The 24,008-nt window shown below is 50.4% G+C and overlaps 1 protein-coding gene across 1 annotated transcript in view; it reads right to left on the minus strand.

Annotated features, from left to right (window-relative positions):
- Nucleotides 1-24,008, minus strand: part of VAT1L (vesicle amine transport 1 like) — a 91,733-nt gene that overhangs the window by 66,372 nt on the left and 1,353 nt on the right. Inside the window, exon 2 of the mRNA XM_004600511.2 lies at nucleotides 3,322-3,451. Coding sequence (XP_004600568.1) covers nucleotides 3,322-3,451 — 130 coding nt within the window. The remainder of the gene's footprint in view (nucleotides 1-3,321; nucleotides 3,452-24,008) is intronic.

Here is a 24,008-nt window from a genome sequence, read left to right on the forward strand (position 1 = left end):
GCCTCATTGTGGCATTTGCATCAAAGGTTAACGCTGCAGGGCTGACTGCCAAGGTTCTGAGACAAGGTGCCTCAGAAGAGCCGTAAATCCAAGTGCAGGGACTGTTCCAGAACATTCAGACTTGGGCGAGATGGAGTGCCTAAGTAACATCTATTTTTGAACACATATTATATGGCAGCCATTGTCCTAAGGGGGTCACATGTTCTGACTCATCCAATCTTAACAAAGTCTCCCTGTGAAGACAGAGCTGAATACTGCTTATTTTTTAAATCAGGTTTTTTTCATAGACAAGAGGAGAGAGGTGTTTAAAGAAACGCTTTCAAGTGCTCATGATGGCATGCTAGCATCCGATTTCCTAGCGTATTATCATTAAAGGTAAATAGAAGTAAGGGAGGGAAACACTAAAAGCTTAAAGGTGCTGGGTAAATTGAACGAGTCTGCTACCTGATCCGCTGGTTTCCTGGACTATAGCTCTTAAAGTCAATATTCAAATTGCTACGGGATCGTAGTGAATTCCCAATCAATAAATGCATTTCATGTACGTTCCTGTCATGTTCATGGATAATTTTAGGGCTGATTCGATTTATTTTTTGCTGCAGCTAGCAGGCCTCCTTTACCTAACAACAACACGAATAAAAGCCTCCTGTGAGATCTATCAGAGATAAATGGCCAGAGATTTTTCAGACATATAAACTGAAGCCAGAAGATGAAAGCACATGCCCAAGGTTATGTAGCTAGAGAGTGGCTGGGCCAGGAGTTAAATCCAGAGAGCTTGGTGACAGGCACACATAACTGATTAGTGTATCACAGAGAAGAGCTCGGAAAAAAAGACGGCAGTTATAAAAGAGTGTGCAAGGTAGGGGGGAGACCGCCAGGTCTGGGCCTATTAATTCCATTCTCAAAATCTCCGTTTCCTCGGTTTTAAAATGGCAACAATATTAGGGGGGAAAGTCCTTCGAATGATTAAATGACACAGTGTGCATGCGATGCAGTTGGCAGGGTGCAGAGAAAACGCAGGAAGAGCAATCGAGCAATCAATGTTAACTCTCAACAAGAACAGATTGATTCCTGATCTCGTGGAGCTCACAGTCTAATGATCGAATGCTAAATATAGTCCCATTATATTTGGCAAAGCAGAAGGACTAGCTGTCTAATGAAGACACAGACAGCAAGGCGGGGATGAAGACGCCAAACGGTGGCTTCAGAAATCTCACTGGCCACTCTTCCCCCACTGTCCTGGCCAAGTGGGCCGGCCCTACAGGCGTTCAGCACACCACACACCCTTCTATTTCTTTATCAAAATGGCAGAAGTGCCTCACACAGCTGATCAACCCCAAGCTCAGAGTTCACTTAAAAAAAAAAATGCAATGCCCTTCATTTATTTGAGTCTGCCCAGAAAAGGAAATTAATCCTGGGCCACTGAGCTCAAATCATCGCTTTACTGTAAAGCCTCTGGCTACAACTTTTCCAACCTCCCTGGCAATGGATCAAACCACGAGGGCCATTCTGCGTGCTCTTGCACGGAATTCCAGCTCCGACACATCTAGAGTCCTGAAGTCCTGTTACACGGGCACTCTAGGCATTGGTGCACTCCCAAGTGACATCCTGACAGGGAGCCTCCAGGTGGCCGCTCGTACCTGTGAGGTTGACAATCATCGGACTGGCTGGGGAGTGGAGTGGGGCAGGAGAAGAGGGTCTTTGATAAAAAGCACGTCTGCACTGACTAGCGAGACGAAAAAATCTAGATTAGGGAAACGCTGTCATCATGCAGTTGATCCTTGCTCTGAAGCAAGGCCAACCACAGGGTGAATCACAGTGACACCCTCAGACCATGAGGAATTTATCTGATGCTCGGGAATGAATAGAGTGAGCATGCCAGCTTTTCCTCTGGGGTCATATGGAGGAATGAGGAACAGATAACCTTTCTTACATGGAGCACATCCAGGAGAGAAGGCACTCTCTCTCCTTCTATTGCTTACCTGAGGACAGAAAATGTAAAGTTGTATGAAAGCAAAGGAGGAAACAAAGACCACCTGCATCTCCTCGCTCCATATTTCTATTTGGTATTATCTGGAAACCATTGACAAAAATTCTGCTAAGTGGGATGAGAAAGCCAAGCATTCATCATCGGGGGTTTGGGGCATATTGATATTTTCAGAGTCTGTGAAGCCTGAGAGGCAGAGAGAAGGAGCTTGCATTCAGTTCCAAGGGCATCTGGACATTGCACTTGGCAGGATTTATCATTCTGCATTTAGTAACAAAATAGATCAAGGTTGGGAGCAGGGGTCAAGATCACAGGATGAAAGAAGAGTCAAAACACTCTGGTGATTCGAATTCAGGTGCGACCGCTACTGACCCCCTCTCTGACCTCGTGGGAAGTGACCAAATGCCTCTCAAGCTCCTATCTAAGAGGAGACTAACAATAGTTAACCTCGTAGGGGAAGGCTGGAAAAGATCACTTGCCCACGTTTCTGGTTGTGGTAGTCTTAAACGTTCCCTTCACTCACCTCCCTCCTGGGGAAGCACTTAGTTATGAGTAAGAGCTCTTGTACCTGATTTCCATTGGTTTTTCTGACCCCAAACGACCACAATTTCGTGCGATTGATTTGCCCACAGCTTTTTCGTTTTATAGACCCAATTCTGTTTTGTTTCTGGGATAACGGTAGGAAAGGCCATAGATCACTTCACTGATTAACAAAAATTATTGCAGAGAATTTTGAACCTGCACAGTAGAACAATATAATAACCTTTTTCCTCCATTATCCTCCTTCCAAAGCCTCAACCCATGATTGATTCATTCCCATTGTCAATTTCTCTACCTTTGGCTTCAAAATCTTCATCCAAAACTGTTACTTCCCCAGTGCCTGAGAGAATGCTTTGTAAATTATTGCTTAGATGCATTAGTCAGGATATGTTTAAAAGAACTGGATCATAAACTATAGAATGCCTTTCTCCCCAACCTTTGTATTTTGCCATTGATCTTTTTCCCAGCCTGGTGTGATGGGGAGAGAGACCCGGGGTGGGAGCAGAGAGTAATACGCTTAGTTAAAGTGAGCTCAGATGTGATCAGCTGTACAGCATGAATCCAGCATGAACCCACCACTTCGTCAGCTGCTGTCAGAGTGACCAAGACAGTACAGGAGAAAGGCACGGGTCATCGGGAAGTGCTTATCATTTACAAACACTGCAATAAGGCCCAGATCACAGGATAACCATGGCAGTGGACATCACAGATCATTTCCAAGCCATCTGTGCAATCTTTTATCATCTTGACAAATTTCACACAAATATGAATTTTTCCACCCCAAGTTAGAACCTTACCTCGTAGCCTTTCACGCTGTCCCCCAGCGCCTCCACGATCCCGGAACACTCAAACCCGGGCACCAGGGGTGTCTTCGGGGGGTTGTCGATATTCCCTTGTCGCACCATCAAGTCAATGAAGTTTAAGCCACTGTGAGGGGCAAAAGGAAATAGAGAAAACTTCAAAATGGGATTCAAACGCACTACGGGCCCGGCGTGGCTTGGCTTTCTTCTTTGCCCTCTCTCCCCTGCATCGTTCCATTCCCCCCCCCTTTTTTTTAACCCCTGGCCAAGGGTTCCTAAGGGTAACATCATTTCAAGCAAATCTAGTCTCACCAATAGAGAGAAAACCCAGCGATCTTTCCTTTTTTAAAAAAATTTATTTATTTAGCTATTTATTTTTGCTTTTTGGGTCACACCTGGCGATGCACAGGGGTTACTCCTGGCTCATGCACTCAGGAATCACTCCTGGCGGTGCTCAGGGGACCATATGAAATGCTGGGAATCGAACCCGGGTCGACCGTGTGCAAGGCAAACACCCTACCTGCTGTGCTATTGCTCCAGCCCCCGCCCCCCAGTGATCTTGCTATGGCAGCCAGGCTTTCCTGGGAACAGCCGTAGCTGGTGAGAAGCAAGTCTTATTCCAGAGAAGGCCCCTTGGCTCTCGCTCAGAGCCTGCTTACTTGCAATTGTAAATGTGCAGGTTGCTGAGTCTGGTTTGTGGCCCTCCTTGCACTTACGGAAGGGTAAGAGATACTCTTACAGAAGAAGTGTGAAGACGCGGAGACAACCAGACACAATGGCCATTAGCCAATGGATAGGAAAGAGAAGGAAGACCTAACTCGAAAGATCTCTGACCTCACACAGAACATCTCAGCCCTAACCTGCAAGGTCTCAGCCCTAACCTGCAAGATCTCAGCCCTCATGTGAAGGATCTCAGAAGAGCTGACAACGCCTCATACCACACGGGTCACACGGTGCCTGAAACACACCCGCAACACATCCACCACACCAGAGGAGGTGACTCAAAGAAGAGAAGAGAGAGGAAGGTGCCAGGGATGCGAGGACACTGGGTGCTTCCAGCATCTTAGTTATCACCGGGTGGGAGAAGCCATCCATGTTTCCCTCTAACATGTTCCTTTGGCCATAAAAAAGTGATCATTAAAACAATCGGCCTGATCACCATGGGAAACCATTGGATTGTCTCATGATGACATCCATATGCCAACCTGTGTGTGTGTTTAGAGCTGCTCATGGGAACTGCATGTAACGCATTTATCAGTCGAATAAGAGCACAGTCCCCTGAACGTGTATTTCCCACCACCACTGCCACTAGATATGGCTCAAATGTCCCTCTGTTTTCAGAAGTCACCGTCTGAGTCAGTTTTGTTTATTTACTTACTTTGTGTTTGGGGGTCACAACTGACAGAGTGCCAGGCTTAGCCTCGCAAGTGCCTAAAGTGATTCCAATTATGGAAACCCAAAACCTCCCTCAAGTCTGCTCCAAGGCCCTTAAGCCTTGGCTGCTGGTCTGAACAAGCTGACCAGAACTTTCTCGGGCGCAGCCTGTCCATTCTTCCTTGGTCTCTTTGGAGCCACTCGAGCATCTAATACCACCCTCAGCAGCGCTGGAGAGCGAGTCAGGAGGAGGAAGTTGATTTCCAAGGAAGGTGGGTCCGAGAACTGCCACCTTCCCAAAGGATTCCTGGCTCCAGCCAGGCATCTCACCCCTTGTGCTGTTGGGGTCTCTGACAGACGCCTTCCTTGTTAGACGGAAGCGGAACTCAGAATACCCGAGCAGTCCTCGGGCCCAGGGCCACTCCTCGCAGTCCTGGGCAGAGCTACAGGAAGAGCAGCTCAGAGCCAGTGAGACAGGCTTGCGCAGGCCTGGGGGTGCAGGGGGCTGCTCAGGAGGTACCTGGTGGCGCCTGGAACAGGTGACATAGGACCCTCTTTATGCCAGGCACGTCCCAGCCTTTGGGCTCTCTCCCCAGCGCCTCTTCCTTTGCTTTCTTTTTTCTTTCTTTCTTTTTTTTTTTTGCCATCAAGTGGCCCAGATTATCACAGTAACCATGCAAGTAACATCCGAATGAAAATATTTGTGAATATTCCAAAATAGATGCCACCAAGTTGGGTACGAACTCCCAGTTGCAACCAACCAAGGCAGGCTCAGAGAAACAGCTCTGAAACGTAGAAGCAGACTTCCAAGACTCCGCTTTGATGGCTCACAGGGTCATTTATTACTGTTCTCTGGCGATGTGGGCAGTTTTCCAGAGCTGGGAGAGCCGGCCCAGAGCGCCGCTGCCCACTTCTACCTCTACAACTTTGATGAGTTACATCTTAGGCTGGGATTTCCTCACCTGGGGGAGGAGGCTTTCAGCTGCCCCAGCACGCCGGGGTGTCCCGAGATCAGTGAGCTTTAAGCGCTCGAGCTTCGGCCCGAGAACACAGAAAGTAGTAAACCTCAGCCTTTGCGGCTGCGCCTTCCTTTTCAAAGGCTGGGCTGCATCTTAGGAAGATTCCCCTTAAACATGAGTTAGAATCATCACAGAGCTGAGACGGGGAAACATCAGCTACCTGTGAGCTTCCTGTCGATAAACGAGTCCATTTTCCAGCACAACCCAATAAAGCGTCCCGGCTTAGCAATCAAAATCAAAGGGGCTTCTCGTCTTAAACCAAACACGCCGTCTCACTTCACACACATTTCAGCTCTCTGTTTTTTCCCTTTGTGTGAGAACCTCTTGTGTGATTCCCCTGGGTCCTGGTAGAGGAACGGCCGCAGAAATTCCTTGACAGTTCTACCAACATGGCAGCCCCCTGGAGAGGCCACTGTGGACGCTCGTCCCACTGCTCCTCAGAGCTGCCTAGGGATTCATCAACATGCAGACCCGGCAACGCACTTGGCAGAGGGGCAAAGCCTGGCTTTGTAAGAGCCAGTGGCAGCCCTGTGCTCACGGCCGAGAGCAGTAGTTGGGTTAGGGTCACGGAGAGAGTGCTCCAACTTCCGGGAAGAAATGGAGCAAAGGCACATCCGGGGGAGGAGGACAGGTTCGTGCTGTTTATCTCAACACAGAGAGAAGGTGAGCAGCTGTCCACAGAGGCCACTTCCGGCGCCCTCCCCCCACACCCCGCCCTCGCCATCCCCCACTGCTGAAGGCTTAGCTCCGGAAAGGAACTGTGCCAGGTGCTGACCTTGTACCATCAAAGACTCACTGAGACTGCGGTGATGTAGGAACTATCCTACCCATTTCTCAGATGAGGAAATGGAGATTTGGAAAGATGAAGCCGCTTACATAAAGTCACATCTTTGGAAAGCGTCAAGAGTCACAATTTGTCCGGAGTCAGGGCATGTGACCCTCCACTATAGATAGACTCTTCCTGGGAGATTAACCCACTCACTGTTCTTGCTCAAAGGCCTGGCCCGTGTTTACAACTTAACTCGCTAACAGCTGACTGCACCAAAGAGTGGGCCCAGTGTCGGGAAACGTGGCTTTTCGGAACCAAAGCAGAACCCTTTCCGTAGAGGGAAGTGGATGAGTGTGTCTAAGAGCCAGATGTTCCCGCCAACACTGCCAGCTGAACAACACGCAGTGAGCAAGGACATCTGAAGGATGCTGACAGCTAGAGCTGGGCTGAAGCGTTCTCGGTAGCCTGGGCTTTGGAAGTCATCATCCATCATCCCCAAACCACCCCCTAGAGCTGTGTTTCTCAGCCTCTTCCTCGCCACGGCCCCCTCCCAACATTATTTCCTCCGGGCGGTCTTCCTGCCCTACCAGCTGGCCCCCTAGGCTCATGCCATGGCCCACTCATTGACATGAAGTCCACCCATACCCTGCTTGCAATACCCTGGAGGCCTACAAGGGGTCTTGTGGCCCCCAGTTTACATGCTGCCCTAGACAGATAGTATTGACCCCGCTCTTTTTCCGTTTGACTAAAACAGTCGTTTTCAACCCCCTTACACCTGTGGATTAGCATGTGTCTATGACCCAGTGGATGAAAACTATTTAAAGATAAAAGGTATCGTGCTGTAGTGATAGCACGCAGCCAACCAGGTTCGATTCCCAGCATCCCATATGGTCCCCTGAGCACCGCCAAGAGTAATTCCTGAGCACAGAGCCAGGAGTAGCCCCTGTGCTGTGCCGGGTGTGACCCAAAAAGCAAAAATAAATAAATAAATAAAAAGTAAAGATAAAAACTATTTGCCCAAGGGCACACTGAGCAAGCGAATGGGGAAGCAGGCCCTTAAACTTGAACCTGTCTGACACTTGACATCTCCCATCACAACTGGTGAGGGATAAAAGGAGCCTCTTAAGTGACACGTCTTCACGTGGGCGCTTCTAATACCCTCCAAAGTAACTTGATTTTCACTTAGACAGTTGGGGGGCTCTGACACAGGGGATAATCCTCAGGCATCTCTCCGAGCTGGCTTTCACATGGTTCTTGAGCATTTGAGCGCATGTTTTAAAAAGACACTGGAATATGCTTGACATAATATTCTGCTAACTAATCCGACTCTTCCTCAAAGCTGGTATCATGGTAATGAATAAGATTAGGAAGTTTTCTTTTTCCTCTCATACTGAATCACTAGGCCACGATGAGGCAGCAAGGGTAATTAGGGAGAAATCACATCTGAATGCATGAAGGCAGAGGTTTGGGAAGGGAACGTAAAAACTCTCAAAGCACCTAATGGAGGATATGAGTGAAGACGCAGGCAGGTAGGGGGACAGTCTCCTCCAAGAATGCCCCTTTCGCACACTGCCACATCATCGTGCGATTTACAGTGTTGGTCCACATCACACGGGGCCTTGGCACAGCTCCAGAAAGCGCAGAAGCACCATTATTACACTCGCCCCTGAACAGAGGTGAACAGTGAGACTCAGATGTGAAAACTGGCCCCGGGTAACATAAGGAAGACAGGGCAGAAGTGATTCAAGGTCTTCAAACTCCTGGCTTCTTGGGTAGACATTCCACAGGACTTCATAATATCTCAGCTGCAAGTACAGCAGATATATCTAAAAACAGTAATTTTGTGATTAGGAGGAAATAGTCAAGGAAAAACACAGGAACCTGCACAGCCATTGGTGAGCTAGGGGACTTTGGTGGAGCCTTTGAAATTCTCCTCGGCTCTCTCACTCAAGTCACTTGATGAGCCTTTATTCTGTGGGTGTTGCTTAAGATATTACCAAAACCAGAGCTTAGGGGTAGAGGGAGACAAACTCAGTAGTCTTGATAAAAATAAAGTGACTCGCAATACATAGGTTTTATCTAGAAGCAGAAGGAAGGCAAGCTAGCCTTGGACTCTCTCCTCACTTATATTTCATGATGATGACAATTCTATTACATCTCATGAGATGCGTCAGCCGTCCTCATTTTGAGTTCTACCAGGATCAGCAAATGTTCCTAGATGATGAAGAAGATAGCACCTAGTAGCTAGAAGGTTGGATCATTGAAACTCTATTTGTGCAAAAAGAAGGTTCATCCTAAAGAATATAAAGCACCTTGTCCAAAGTCATACAGTAGAATCAGAATCGAGATCTGTACTGGCCCTTCTCATATGATTTCCACGGTAGAATTTAGGACCACTAGATTGCCTAAACCATGGTAGGCTGCTGGATAATTTTGTTCCAAAACTCTGATTTTGTTTTTTTTAAAAATACAGTAAAAAAATGTCAAATAAAGACAGGAATGGTTTCTTTGAGGGAAAAAAATACTTCTAAGTGGTTGATAGAAAAATCATACAAGCTATAGTTGATTAATTTTTCAATTTGAAATAAACTTTATCTGTCATTGTAACTGTCACTGTCATCCCATTGCTCATCGATTTGCTTGAGCAGGCACCAGTAATGTCTCCATTCTGAGACTTGTTACTGTTTTTGGCATATCGAATACGCCACGGGGAGCTTGCCAGGCTCTGCCGTGCGGGCGGGGTACTCTCGGGAGCCTGCCAGGCTCTCTGAGAGAGATGGAGGAATCGAACCCGGGTCGGCCACGTGCAAGGCAAACGCTCTACCCGCTGTGCTTTATCTAAGGGGAAAAAAAGAGACTAAAGCTATGGAGAAGACTTTTGTTTTCTAGGTGGAAGGAAGGGGGCAGGTTGCCTCTATGAAAGAGGGCTAGATCTCTTTCCTCTCGCAGTATCCTCAGCATCAGCCCTGGAGTGACTTAACCAGAGCCAAACACCATCAGACCATGATGGAAAAAGCAGCACACTGGAGCTCCCTCTTCCAGTGCTCTGCTTCCCAGCCCATGCAGAATCAACAGAGCATATACACAAGCTCACACATAGAAACCACAAGTTGGCCCTGTCAGTGTTCCCAACATATTAGCTCTTCACCGGTGAGGAGTTACATGACCAAAAAAGTCGTCTTCAGACACACAGTTTCAATTACAGCAGGAGCATGAGTATGCCCAGGGATACAATATATATGTTCTCTTCCTTAAGACCTCAGGGGGGTTTTCCTCAACTCCCAGCGTAAGGATGAGTCACGTGGATCTTACAGGCCAAGGACAGTGCCTAACAGATCCCATTTACTGTTTTGCACTGACTGTCAGGAAGCTTTGAGACAGAATTCATACCGTTGCTTTCCCAAACTCTAAGGTCGCAGGACATGCATTCTGTGTTCTGTTTTATTTTGGGTTTTGCTCTTTTGTTTTGCTTAGGGGTAAGTCTTTGGTTTAGCTGAGTAAGCCCAGAGATGCTCAGGGCTCACTCCTGACTCTGTGCTCAGGAATCAGTCTTACTTAAGAGGTGCTCCAAGGGCCCTAAGCAGTGCCAGCGATTGAACCAAACATCAGTGCCCGCTATGTGATCTCTCTGGGATTTTCGTGATGTCTTAATGTTCAACTTCATTTAACTTTCTGACTGCCTTAGAGTTTCCATTTAACGAGGCCTTAAACTCTATTAATATGGTCTTAAGCTTGACTATGCGTACCAATGCCTGGGAAGGGTGGTTAAAGATTATGGGGCTCTGTCCTGAGTCTATGACTCATGGCTTTAGGGGAGGTCACAGAACTCGCATTCCTAATGAGCTTCAGGGGAAGCTGGTTCCTCTCTCTGCGGGGCATGCAGAGAGAATTAGTGTCTCGTCTTTTCCTTGTGGCTATCTCATGCTCTTTGGGGAATAAGGCAAGTTACACTAACAGACGATGATTAAATAGATAAGAAAATGAAAAGCTCTCTCATCATTCTTTAGGGCAGTTGGATTTTTTTTTCTTGAGCCTACTCCAAAGGATTATATTTGCTTTTGTAAAATGTGGTCTTATTAAATGAGGTTCATCGTTCCAATTGGACGGGCTCTTTCCTGGATCCAAATTCATCCATCCAAAAAATTGGCTTTTCCTTGTGGATTTGTATGTTCTGAAAAATGTGGTTATTATTATGCCCTAGACATCTATGTTCAAATTGCTGATAGAAATACTGCATTGGCGGTCCTGTTGCTAGTTCTTAGGGGTCTGTGAAGACCCTCGCAGGTGCCATGTAGGAGACTTAAAGCATGAGACTAGCTGACATGTTCTGTGTTTCTTTAAGTCCTGAGCTCTTAGGGTTTCATGAAGTAACTCTGAGACACAGTGAGTCCAAGCACAGAGGCCCAATGTAATAGGCAAGGTCGGTGACCACCCCCTTCTGCCGTAGCAACAACTGCTGTCCACTCCTGGCACGGTGTGACAAAACTGCCGGTGAGATTGTTTTCTGAATTCACAGCAGGGTCATCCTGCCATCTAGGTTTGGGTTCTTTCTCCCCTAAATCTGCACATCTGACCCCAGCTGTGAGGGTCTCCTTAGCCCAGATCCACATTCCCATGAACCAGCCCCAGGGGCTGCAAAAAACAGCACCACTGGCTCAGCGTCAGCCATCCCCGCAATGAGGACAGCCCCCTTGCACCACACCTCTCTGCTCGTCAGCCCCTGTCCCAGAGAACGGCTCGTTCACTCAACCCTGGTGGTCAGTCGCAATGGCTGACGATGGTGGCCAGAGCAAAGGAAGCGTCTTGTGTCTGACAACTGCCATGGGACGCCAGCCGCCAGCCTCTGGCAGCATGTGACACCGAGTTCTCACACAGGGCTTTATGGAGGGGCCCCCGAGAAGTCAGCGGGTACCTCAGGATCCTCGTTCTAACGTCTCTGCTCATGGGGCCTGGGCGGGAAGGGATTATTTGTGGCTGGCCAGAGTAATAGGATACATTCCTGGGTCGTTTGCTACTTGCCACACATTATGCTAAGTGCTTCGAAGGCATTATAGCATTTAATATTTTACAACCGCCTCATAGTGCTAAATAATATCACCCACGTGTCCCAGAGAATGAGCCTGGAGCACACAGGGGACCTCAGACCCGAAGCCCGGAAGCCAGTCCTGCGTCTTCAGTGCCCTTGGCCCGATACCTGCACTCTTGCTTCTTTTTTGAGAGGCCATTCCTCCTTTCCCCTCAGTTTCTTTCTTTTTTTTGCTTTTTTCAGTCACACCTGGCTCTGCACTCAGGAATTACTCCTGGTGGTGTTCAGGGATCATACGGGATGCTAGGACTCGAATCCGGGTTGGCCACATGCAAGGCAAACGCCCAACCCGCTGTGCTATCGCTCCAGCCTCTCCCCTCAGTTTCGTTTTATTGATTTACTTATTTTACTTTGGGGGACACACCCCTTGCTGCTCAGGGTCGAATCTTGTCTGAATGCTCAGGGAAAGCTCCCATCAGGACTCAGGACACCGTACTGGGTGAGGGGATTGAACCTGGGTTGGCTGCACACAAGGCAAGTACCCTATGTGTTGTGCTATCACTCCAGCCCCCTCCTCAGTTGTTTTTTATTTGTTTGTTTTATCTTGGGCCATACCTGGCAGTGCTCAGGGCTTCCTCTTAGCTCTGCACCCAGGGATGACTCCTGGCAGGCTCTGAGGACCATATGGGACGCCAGGGATGGAAGCCGAGTCAGGTGCATGCAAGGCAGATGCCCTGCCTCCTGTACTATCATTCTGGACCCTCTCCCCTCAGTTTTGAAGAGGGAACTCTGCAGATATCCCATCACTCTGGTATACTTAACAATAGACTGAACACGTACTGGGGCCTAGGGCTCCAGCATTCACAAGTTGGGGGAGCAAAGTTGTCCTGAGGAAACAGAATCATAAAGGGGATCGAAGGATGGGGAATGGGTAATTCTGGGCAAGCACAGCAGAGCACACACACAACAGCCAGAAGTCAGAGCACTGTGGGCGGGAGCAGTGACTGGTTCGGCCTCTATGGAAAGCAATATGGAGACCTCTCGAAAATTTTTCAAGGAAGTGAAACTCTTATACAACCCAGCAATACCACTTCTTGACATCTATCCTCAAAACACAAACATGTTCATTTGAAAGGCTATATGCACACCTATGTTCACGGCACCACTTAGCACAACAGCCAAGACATGGAAACAATCTGTATGCCCAAGTATGAATGAATGGACTGAGGAAACCGTGGTAGACATACACAATGGAATACTATGCAGCTATAAGAAAAAAGATAAACTCCTGCAATTTGCAGCCACATGGATGGAACTAGAGGATACCATGCTGAGTGAAGTCACTCAGAAGGGCCAGACACTGAAGGATCCCTCTCTTCGGTGGGGCATAAACACACAGTGAGGTCGCATCAAAGGGCTGAAGGCAACACAAGGAAAGAATTGACCACAGGAGTGAATTTGTGCAGGGGAGGGGGAAGGGAAGGCGGAGCTGGAAAGGGAGGGACCTTGGGGTACAGTCCAGAGAGTTGGAATCACATACAGAGAAAACCATCATTATCGGTGTAAATCACAGCATTAAATCAGATTTGAAATACAGAAGTCCAGCGGCCCTCTGCATTGAAACCCTGAGCCTGGCTTTCCCGCCCCACCTCAAGAGGGTTGCCTGAGTTTGGAAATTTTAGATTTCTCACCCCAGGAAGGGGATACTGACATGTCCAAGTGCAGGCATGGGTGTGCGTCTGTGGGTGGGTGTCACGCAGAGCCTCCCCTGCCAACCCCTCGCCATGAAGTGAGCTCGGGGGCTGGGCGCTCCGGCTGTCAGTGCCCCAGCCCTTCTCATTTCCTCCGGGAGAGGGAACCAATACAGATCCTAAACCCCAATCAGTATTCAAAACACACCTCTGTCACTCCTGCTCCCGGCACCTAGCAAGTTGGCCGAGGAGACAGATTGGAAATGTAAATATCAAGGACCAGATTGCACAAGAAACAGAAAAGCAGGGACCAGCGGGTCCAAGGCAGATACTCCTTGATGCCAAGATGGAACCCGTGCTTGGGAGAGCTAGAGGTGTTTATTTACAGCCAGTCTCTCCCTGGCACCCCACAGGCTTGAGATCCCTGATATGGTTGGTACCACTGTGTTTGGTGGCATCCGAGCCTCGGGCATCCAGCCAGCACCAGCCAACGAGACTGAACGTGCAGAAGCATTCGGCGGGGCCCAATTTAAATGCACTGGAATCTCCTTCATTTTTAACTTGGCTCAGCACAACCTGCAACAGTCACATTGACACCTCCAGGAGCTCAGAGACCAACAAACGAAACGACCATATGGTAGCACAGTTCCCTAACAAAGGACAGACACAGGTTAGAGGGCAGAGGTGACCTCGGTTGACTGGAGCGTGAAGGCACCCTCTGGAAGGTTTACTTAGGACCCTTGGTTCCCATAATTCCAATCACATCGGCTCCATCCCACCTCTCTGTCAGGTGGGGCGGGAGGAGGGGCCAGGGGTGGCAGCCCCAGATACTGTCAAATGGTGGCTCCTGATTCCCACTGGACGTCCCCAGTGAGGGAGAGTCTCACCTTCCAAGCCATTGCCACTGGCCAAACAAGGTTTAGGCAAACAGTTGCTTCCGCTGGGGTGGGGAGCAGAGTGGGATGGCTCAGTGGAGCTTTCTGAGGTGATGCAAATGGCTTGCTCTGCCCAATGCAGCAGCCACTAAGTAGGGTCACAAACCCCTGGAAGTGCTTCGTATGACCGTGGAACTCAGCATTCAATTTTAGTTTGTTGATATCTTAATCTAAAGAGAAGGAGTAGCAAAACTGACACTCCTACTGTCTCCCCCACAGTCTATGAGCAATTCACTCCCAGGCAGAGTTTGTCTTAAAATTCATCTTTCACCATTGATGGGTTGGCACAGCGCACGCTCCACACTCGCGAACAGTGACTCCTCCAAACAGTGAAGCTGTAGGTAGGAAAAATACCTGGGTGTGGGGCCAGGGAGAGAGCTCAGAGGACTGTGCCCGTGCGTAGGAGGCCAGAAGTTCAAGACCAACCCCCAGCACTCCAGGGTCCCCCCTGAGTACCACTAGGTATGGCTCCCAAAATAAAGTAAATAAAAGAAATGAAAAGAAAACAGCGAAGAGTGAGTCAAAGCCTTTCCTTCTGTTTGTTCCTAAAGGGAGTTATCGCCTAGTTATGCTCAGCTGATCACTGTGGTGTGAGCCGGTGTGGTAGTCAGGATGAGAACCAAGAAGCCAGCACTCCCACTCGACTGATGAGCTTTGGGGAGAGTAAAGATCTACTTTCGGAATAGAAGAAGAAGAGCTTCAGAAACCCAGCAAGATAGCTGCAAAGAACAAGAGAACGAAGGGGTGGAGGGTCTGGAAGAGTTTGGAGGGTCTGGGGAGAGAGCATGGAGGGGGCTGCAGGCATGGGGTTGGGGGGGAAGCGGAGAACATTTTGGAAAAGGGTTTTTCTGTAGCAGGGGTGGACCCAGCTTCAGTGTTTCCCAAAGGACTCAAGAGAACAGGACGAAGCTCCTGTTATGAAGCTGAGCTTGTATTCAAGAGTAAACAAGGGCCCCCGAGCACAGTGCGAAAAGCCATCTGCACGCCTTCACTGCAGCACCCTTCACAACAGCCCAAGTCTAGAAACAACCCAAGTGCCCGGGAACAGATGACTGGATAAAGAAACTATGGTACATATGCACAATGGAATACTGCTCGGCCCGTAAGGAGAAATGAAGTCATGCAATTTGCTGCTGTGTGGGTGGAGAGTTTCATGTTGAGTGAAGTTAGCCAGAAAAGTATAGACATAGAATGATTTCTCATATGCAGGGTATAACGAAACGGAGCAGCTGGGAAAAGACGAATGCCCAAAGGCAATAGAAACCAAATTTGAGTCCGGTCTTCAGAGGACTGGAGCAATAGTACAGCAGATAGGGTTCGATCCCCAGCACCCCACCGCCCCCTGAGCCTGCCAGGAGTGATCCCTGAAGGCAGAAACAGGAGTAGCTCTGAGCACTGCTGGGAGTGGCCCTCCCCGCAAATGACCTGGTCTTCAGTCGGAAGCTTGCACTGGGGTGAGGGCCTGGGAATAAGTCAGGGACACTAGGACAGTGGTGGGGAGAGGATGATGGGCGTGCCTGTCATAAAGGCAGCCTGGGGGGCTGAGGAGAAACTGGGGACATCGGTGGAGGGAAGTGGACACCGGTGAAGGGATTGGTGTTGGTATGCCTAAAACAATCGAGAATAAATTGGCACCTCTGTAATTCACAGTGATTCAGTAAATAAAATTTTTTTTAATTAAGACACATCCACCAAAAAAGTATAAACAGGTCTGGTTATATCAGGGAGACAATAGGGGGGAAGAAGAAGAGGAAATGGAAAGGAAAGTGCTGTAAAGTCGAAGGAGACAGTGAGTGCCCCAGGGGTGCTGCTGAGGGCCCCTGTGGCTGAAATTTGCAGGAGGGGGCGTGAAAACTGTAGTAATCCCGCCCCAGCGGGTCAGAGACAAGGAGCAGCCCCCGGTGTGCTCAGACTGAGGCGCTCTGGAGGCCTGCCGGGAGATGACGCCCGAAGGACCGTCCCGGAAGGCGGGCACAGACCAAGCTGCGACACACAGCCCCATGCCCAGCTACTGAACAGCAAGTCGGAGTTTATTACAAGGTCCCTGACTGGAACAATTCTCGTGCATTTTCTGGGAGGATAAAGAGACTCCAATTACAAAATCATTCGGGCCAATCCTAGGCACGGCGGACCTAATCGCTCCCCATTAGCTGATTGAACTAGGCGGAGTGTAGATAAATGAAAAGCCGTTCTTTCTGACCTTAGACAAGGGTTGTTTTTTTTTTTTTTGAGAATGCCTGTGATTTGATGGATGGTGTTTGTAATACGGCATCCGCAATGAGCGAGTGTGGCCATGTTAAAAGTCTCCTGTGCCTGTCTGGCAGGGGTGAGGGGTGGGAGCTGCCCCAGGACGGGGCTGTTGACAAGGAGAACCGGGGGCTGGAGGAATAGCACAGCGGGGAGGGCATTTGCCTTGCACGCGGCCGACCCGGGTTTGATTCCCAGCATCCCATATGGTCCCCCGAGCACCACCAGGGGTGATTCCTGAGTGCAGAGCCAGGAGTAACCCCTGTGCATTGCTGGGTGTGACCCACGAAACAAAGAAAAAAAAACAAAAAAAAAAAGACAAGGAGAACCGAGTGGGCCGGGGCCAAGGGCACCAGACCCTTCCTAAAGTCATTTGGGGAAGACAGACCTGAAGCAAGGCGAAGGCCTGATACCAAGGGCAATCTGTCCCCTTCCCCTCCAGCGCCCCGTGTCCAGTGGGGCCAGGGGTAGGTGGGCAGCAGGGGTGGGGGTGGCGGGAGGGAAGGTGTGGGCCCCGGAGAGGAGCCCCAGCTCTCTTGCTGAGCTGATGCGCACGCTTTAGAGAGGGCCCCGTTCCCGCTCCACACCTCTGAATGGTTGGTATGACAGAAATTCCTCTCCAACTCTCTGCACGGAGCCGGTGGCTCTGAGAGAACTCAATAAAGGTCATTAGGATAAAACGATGATAGATAACGGCCGACAAGCACATCGTTATTAACTCCTGGCCACGGGCACTGTCGCGCACAGACGGGTGATGTGATGCGGGCAGCCTGGATGACGGCTGCCCCTGTGGAAGCGGGTGGTGACACCCCGTCTGGAGTGGAAAGGAAATGGGACAAACACAGGGTGTTCCGAGCGTGGCGGGAGGGGCAGAACCAGACACCCCCAGAGAGGGTGAGAAATCAGAGCAAAGACCCCGGGTGTGGTTTCTGAGCACCTCGGAAACCCGGCCACTAGCCAAGGCATCCAAGGTGGGATTTGGGGGTCCTGATACCAAAACAAGCAAGTAGGGACACCCTCTTGGATGCACTGCTTATTTTTAAATACTGGAATTTCCCCCTCCCTCAAATTTGAAATATTTACCCCTGATTTCATTAAGTTACTGTCAACATGGAACATTAAGTGAACACCAGAGTGATTTTTCACGTGTCTATATTGTCAAACGGTTGCTATGTGAATTTGGTTCTATTAAGGATTATACAAATAACCAGGCTGGTGCGGTGTGGGGCGGTGGTCCCTGGGAATGTGAGCACTGCGGGGGCATGGAAGCCACTAACAGGGCTCTCTCTGAGTGCCCCGGCGGAGCCAGATGTCAATGAGGAAATGACAGAGTAGCTTCAGAAGTCAGAGGCCAGCATCTGCCCGCCTGGAGAAAGTGGCTACTAAGAAGTTCGTCGGCGGGGGCGGGGGGGTCTCCAGAAAACAGATTCCATTAAGGAAATGGAACAGCCAGTTCCGTTGGAATTCCATGGCATCCTCCCCATGAGCCACTGTGCCAAGGGTCGCAGGCACCTTACTAGACAAGGCTGTGGAGGACAGGGGCTCGGTGCCACACTGGTGTGGAATGGCCAGTGTTTGCTTTTGGAAAGTCGCCTTATAGGTGACATGGAGGCTGCAGCAGAAACACACCATCCACCCGCACACCCTCACCCCCTCCCCGCACAAGCACACATTGGCGCCTACTGTAAACCAACGCCAGACTGTCATCCACCAGTGACAGAACCACTGAGAGTGTCTGGAGTCTCCAGCATTGCCAACGAGGCCGAAAAGAGGACTGAGCTGGAAGTTAAAAGGATTCTCTGTGTGTTTGTTTTAGAGCCAAACCTGGCGTGCTCAGGACTTACTACAGGCTCTGTGCTCAGGGATCACTCCTGGCAGGGCTCAGGGGACTGTACGGGATGCCTGGGATCAAACCCAGGTCAGCTGCATGCCAGGCAAATGCTCTACCTGCTGCACTAGCTCTCCAGACCCAAGACTATATGTTTTGTTTTTTTAACTTTTTTTTATAAAGATACCATGATTAACAAAGTTATTTATAGTTGAGTTTTAGGCCTGCAATGTTCTTGCATTAATCCCTACACCAGGTTATGTATCGTGGTAGTATGTGTGCTCGTGTCTGTGTGTGTGTGTGTGTGTGTGTGTGTGTGTGTGTGTGTCTGCATATGTGTGTGATGCATGTATTGGGAAGTATTTAACATGTCCTTGGCTCTGGGCCAGTGGTGGGGATGAGGCTCTCCTGAGGGGTCAAGGGTCACTCGAGGCTGGCTCTTGAGGGCTAGCATCAGAAGGAGAGCACATTCTAAAATGCTTACAGCCGGATTGTTTGGGGCCCCCTGCGCCCACAATGCCCAGCGTTTGAAGACACAGGGGAGCGTAGGAAGCAACTTGAGTGGCTCCAAAAAGTGGGGGGTGTCTCATGGGCTCAGGGACCCTGGGCCAATAGTCGTAATGGTTTATTCCTAGATGCAGCACAAAGCAGCCGAGGCCTCAGGAAAGGAGGGAAGGAGACGAGTGAGGCTGCAGGGGTGAGTGGGCAGGGCGAGGCGGCACTGCGTGGCCGGTGTCCGCCAAAGGGTCCCAGTGCGTTTACGGTTCTCCCTCTGACTTCCTGCTTCCCCCCTTCCCCGCCCCCCAGGGAGCGGGGCTCCTTTGTCTCTGTCTCTCCCGTCCCTCTGTCGCTGTCGCTCCTGATTCTCTGACTGCCCAAACGCTAGAGCAAGGCCCCCAGGGCGGCCTGTGATGGGGACGTGTCTCTGGATTTGCCCGTGTCCCCAGCTCCCGAGAATGGGGGAACAGGCCCGGCGCCTGCAGAGGGGGCGTTAGGATGAAATGGGAGCTGGGAGCAGGCAGCCCTGGACTCTCATGGGACCCCAGAAGCCCACCAATCTGTCACCGGCCACGAGCATGATCCACCGTCAGCCCATTTTCAGATCAGCCAATGGAGCAAGATTGGCTGGAACCAGTTGTTTTGTTTTGTTTAAAATCTAGTTGGTCTCCTTCCAAGAATTTCATGTAGCCTCTTGTAAATCAGTCTGGGGAAAGGGCTGTCCCCAGTCCATTAGCGCTTCCCACCGCAGGCCAATTGGAGCCACCCACCAGACGGGCCTTGCTAATGGCCACTTAGCTACAGTCCCGCAGCCCCGAGGAGAAACCCGTGGCCTTAAATCCCTCCCACTCCCAGCCCACCCACTCCCCTCTGCTGGGTGGAGACTGTGACAGCAAAGACTGGGACCTGGCCGCGTCCCGGAGGGGGCCCTGCCCCGGTGGGTCCCTCCTGCAGCCCCCAGGGGCTGCTAGCAGAGCCTGGGACTCTCCCAGGAGTTTCAGAGTCCTGGGGCTGGAATCCAGTGCCCATAGTGGCTGCCCTCACCCACAGGCCGGTCCCTGCGTGCCAGGTGTCCCCGCACGCAGCTCTGGATATTCCGGAAATGCCAGGGCAGCCTCCGTGGGGCGGTGCTGTTACCCTTTCCGTTTCGCAGGGCAGGAAATGGAACTTTAGAGGGCGAGCGAGCGACTAGGGCACGTGTGTGCCCCCCCTGGACCCTACACACTGAGCAATGCAAGGGGCACCCCGACACCCCCATAACAGCCTGGCAATGGGGAAGGGCGGGGGCACAGAGGGCTTTATGTTCCAGAACTCCGGGTGGGATCCAGCCGAGGCCACCTCCCTGCTGATCTCTCTGTCCCGCCACACCTGCTTCTCTGGTCCCAGGTTCTCAATGAACCATGCAAGGGAGCAATCTCTTTTAAGTTCTTTGCTCGGCTCGACCCCCTCAGCTTTGCCCATGTGGTAGCGAATAGCAAGGATTCTTGTTTTGTTTCTGTTTTGTTTTTCACAGTCGAGCCCCAGCTCACCGTGCATAGGGCCCGCGACTTCTTGATCATTGTTGGACACTGGGGGCGTTTCCAGGTCTCAGTCACTGTGAATAGTGCAGCGGTGAATACAGGTGTGTGGGATCATTTTGGTGGCACAGAAAGAGGAAAATGTCCAATAAAAAATGTCCAGTGGAAATGTCCAGTGGTTTGGTGGGGGGAAGCGAAAAGCTTTAGATTCTAATCACAGATTCAAGTTATTAAGGGTCAAGAGAAGAAATGGGCTGTAGAAGTCCAATGATTCCATGGAGGGGCCAGGAGACAGTACAGCACTTACGGCGTACGCCTACCAAAGGCCCAGCCCGGGTTCAATTCCTGCCACTGTATGGTCTTCTGAGCATCACAGGGTGCATCCCAGGAAGTCTCACATACTTTGGGGGTGACCCAAGTATCCCCTACACTGCTGGACCCGGGCAGCATCGCATCCTCGGGCCCTTCCACTGAGCTTGTGGCCCAGTTAGCAGAGAATGACTGGTGAAGCCCCTGGATCTTCCACTGCTTGGAAGAGAAAGGGAGGAAAGAAAGAAAGGAAGAAAGAAAGAAAGAAAGAAAGAAAGAAAGAAAGAAAGAAAGAAAGAAAGAAAGAAAGAAAGAAAGAAAGAAAGAAAGAAAGAAAGAAAGAAAGAAAGAAAGAAAGGAGAGAGAGTATGGGGAATATTGCCTGCCATGGAGGCAGGGGGAGGGTGGAAAAGGGGGGGTATACCAGGGATATTGGTGGTGGGGATTGTGCACTGGTGGAGGGATGGGTGTTTGATCATTGTGTGATTGTAACCCAAACATGAAAGCTTGTAACTATCTCACAGTGATTCAATAATTTTTTTTTTTTTGCTTTTTTGGGTCACACCCGGTGTTGCACAGGGGTTACTCCTGGCTCTGTACTCAGGAGTTACTCCTGGCGGTGCTCAGGGGACCATATGGGATGCTGGGAATCGAACCTGGGTTGACCGCGTGCAAGGCAAATGCCCTACCCGCTGTGCCGATTCAATAAAATTTAAAAAAAAAAAAGAAAGAAGGAAGGAAGGAGAGAAAGAGAAAGAGAGAGAGAAGAAAGGAAGGAAGGAAGGAAGGAAGGAAGGAAGGAAGGAAGGAAGGAAGGAAGGAAGGAAGGAAGGAAGGAAGGAAAGAGTGAAGGAAAGAAAGAACGTAGTGGAGTGTGCTGGAGGGCTATTAGCACATGGGTGGTTCGAGTGGTACGGCAACACTGACCCCCTAAAACATCTGAACATTAGTATCTTTGTAAACCAATGTGACCCACTAAAAACTAATATAACAAGGTAATAAATAAGCAAACAGAAACAAGGAAGCCGCGTGCCTCCTTATGCCAGGGTCTGCCACAGAAGAACAAGCTAAGACCCACATCCCTTAGCCTAGGAGAGTCTCATGCCTCGTCACCAAGCAGGAGAAACACGAATAGTGCCTATGTCATACCCGCTAACTGCCACCAAGAAATGCACATCACAGCGCATCAATGTGACCACAGCCATGGTGGCCGCCAAGACTGCTGTGTATTTGGCTCCAGCCAAGGGCCAATCGCTTTCCTACATCTGATCTTCTCGAAAGCACCAAGAGGCTCATCTTAGCGTCCCGGTTTTGCCGAGGAGGCCTAGAGAGTTTGGAGAGATGGCGGGAAATGTTCACTGGGGTCGTGCAGAACGACACCATCCTTCTCAAAAGAGTACGTGCCTCTGCCACTCGGTCACCTAAATCGTGTGCTGTGTTTCTGCTCAGGGAGTAGCTGATGAAATAGGCTGCCCAGTAATGCTGCTGCTCTCGTAAGGCTTGAGAAAGAAGACGCTGCCATTCGCCCCCACCCCCCACCCCCCTCCCCTCAGAGACAGCCACAGCTGGCCACGAGCACCTCTGCCGGGGAAGAGAAAGCCGCAACACTCTGGAACTAGCCAGAAAATGTTTCCCTGCAACCAGACACAGAAAGCTCCATGGAGCCACATCCACTGAAGAAAGGAAGGAGAACAAGTTTCCATGCCACAGGTCAGTGCGGCAAAGGAGAGTTCTGGAGTCTTTCCCGCAGAGAGACGCGGGAGACTATCAGGCCCGGGCAGACGTGTGAGAGACAGGCCGGGATTCCAACCCGGGGACGAGATTGCTCGGCAGCACCACGCCTCCGTGTGTGCGATCTTCCAAACTCTCTCGCTGGGCCACGCACGAGAGGAGGAAAGGGAAATGAAATGTGCGTTTCCCCTACCTTCTCTTCCGTTCCCATAAAAGGTATAACGTAACCACCCCTGACCCTCATTTCCGGCCTGAAAAATACGAGCCCAGATGGACTGCGCTTTCTTCCCCAGCCAAGAAGCTCTCCTGTTTGATGATAAAAGGTTCCCACTAAAAATAGGGGGGGCAGATAAGAGGGGGGACCTTTATGCAGGAGGCCACCAGCTGATTCATAATAATACAGAGTGACTCATCCTGGCTTTCAAAGCTAAACTTAACAATCAATGGACCTCTCTGGCCAGCCCGTGCCAGCCCAGTGAAGGAGGGAGGGGCCCCTGGGCAGCAAACCTGGGCCCACATTTGCTAACAAAACTGACAAACGCTGCCTCCAGCTGGCTGGCAAGGAGGCCGGACACAGCCCCTGGCAGTCCTGTGTTCCACACGCTGCTCTGGACCTAGCTGGCTTTCTGAATAAGTGGGGCTGGGGGTCTGCAGTGAGTCCATGGTGTGTGTATGTGTGTGTGTGTGTGTGTGTGTGTGTGTGAGAGAGAGAGAGAGAGAGAGAGAGAGAGAGAGAGAGAGAGAGAGAGAGAGAGAGAGAGAGAGAAAGAGAGAGAGAGAGAGAGAGAGAGAGAGAGAGAGAGAGAGAGAGAGAGAGAGAGAGCACGCACTCAACTCCAGTGGAATTCAGGTTTGTGTGTCCAGCTTTGAACCTCAGTCTCCTGGCCTTCATCTCCACATGTGTGGCTACAAAGTGCTTTCGTTCCCATCAGCAGTGAGCACAAGGCGAGAGAACGCAGGCCGACTGCCACTGCAGGGGGCACATCCTCTCATTAAAAAGTGGCTTAAACGGTTTCACTCTCTGAATGTATACTCGAACAAAGAGTACCAGAACACGTGAGCCTCGATGTGGTTGGCTAGTCCTGAATCTCTGTCTCTCTGTCTCTGTCTGTCTGTCTGTCTGTCTGTCTGTCTGTCTCTCTCTCTCTCTCTCTCTCTCACACACACACACACAGCACACTCTTTTTGGTTGGTGGTTAAGAAAGGAGAATTCCCACTACATGGCTTTAATTGTTCTAGGCTGACATTCTACTAGCAAAGGAAGGAAAATGATGAGTCAACAACCCCCCCTCGAGCATCTTCCCTGGGATCGTTCATTTACAATAACTTAACTTCGTGCATACCGTGCACCCAGCCCCTTGCGGGGCGTTGGGGCTTTATCTGTGAAAAGCTCTTTCACGAGACCTATCGGCGTGGCTGAGCAAGAGTTAATCAAACAGAGCTCCCCCAGTTGCTAAAGCCTTTGCCTCAGACCCTGCCATCCCCAGGGAGAGGACCAAGAGCAGCGTCTAACACGCCCAGCTCAGCCAGAGAAGGCCCGGGAGCCCGCGAGCTAATTGGCATCGGCGTGGTTCTCCCCAGCTCCTCACAGCAGCGGATAAATCAGCAGCGGAGGAGAGAAGATTGCATTTGCATGTTTCTTGCCTTGAGACTCGGTCCCAGTTTCTGAGTTTGGGGGTCTAACCTGAGAACGGATGTACTGGCTACTACTTAGGGGAGCAGCTTTATGCTGGAAGCTTC

The sequence above is a fragment of the Sorex araneus genome, chromosome 8, assembly GCF_027595985.1.
Source record: "Sorex araneus isolate mSorAra2 chromosome 8, mSorAra2.pri, whole genome shotgun sequence".
NCBI lineage: Eukaryota > Metazoa > Chordata > Mammalia > Eulipotyphla > Soricidae > Sorex > Sorex araneus.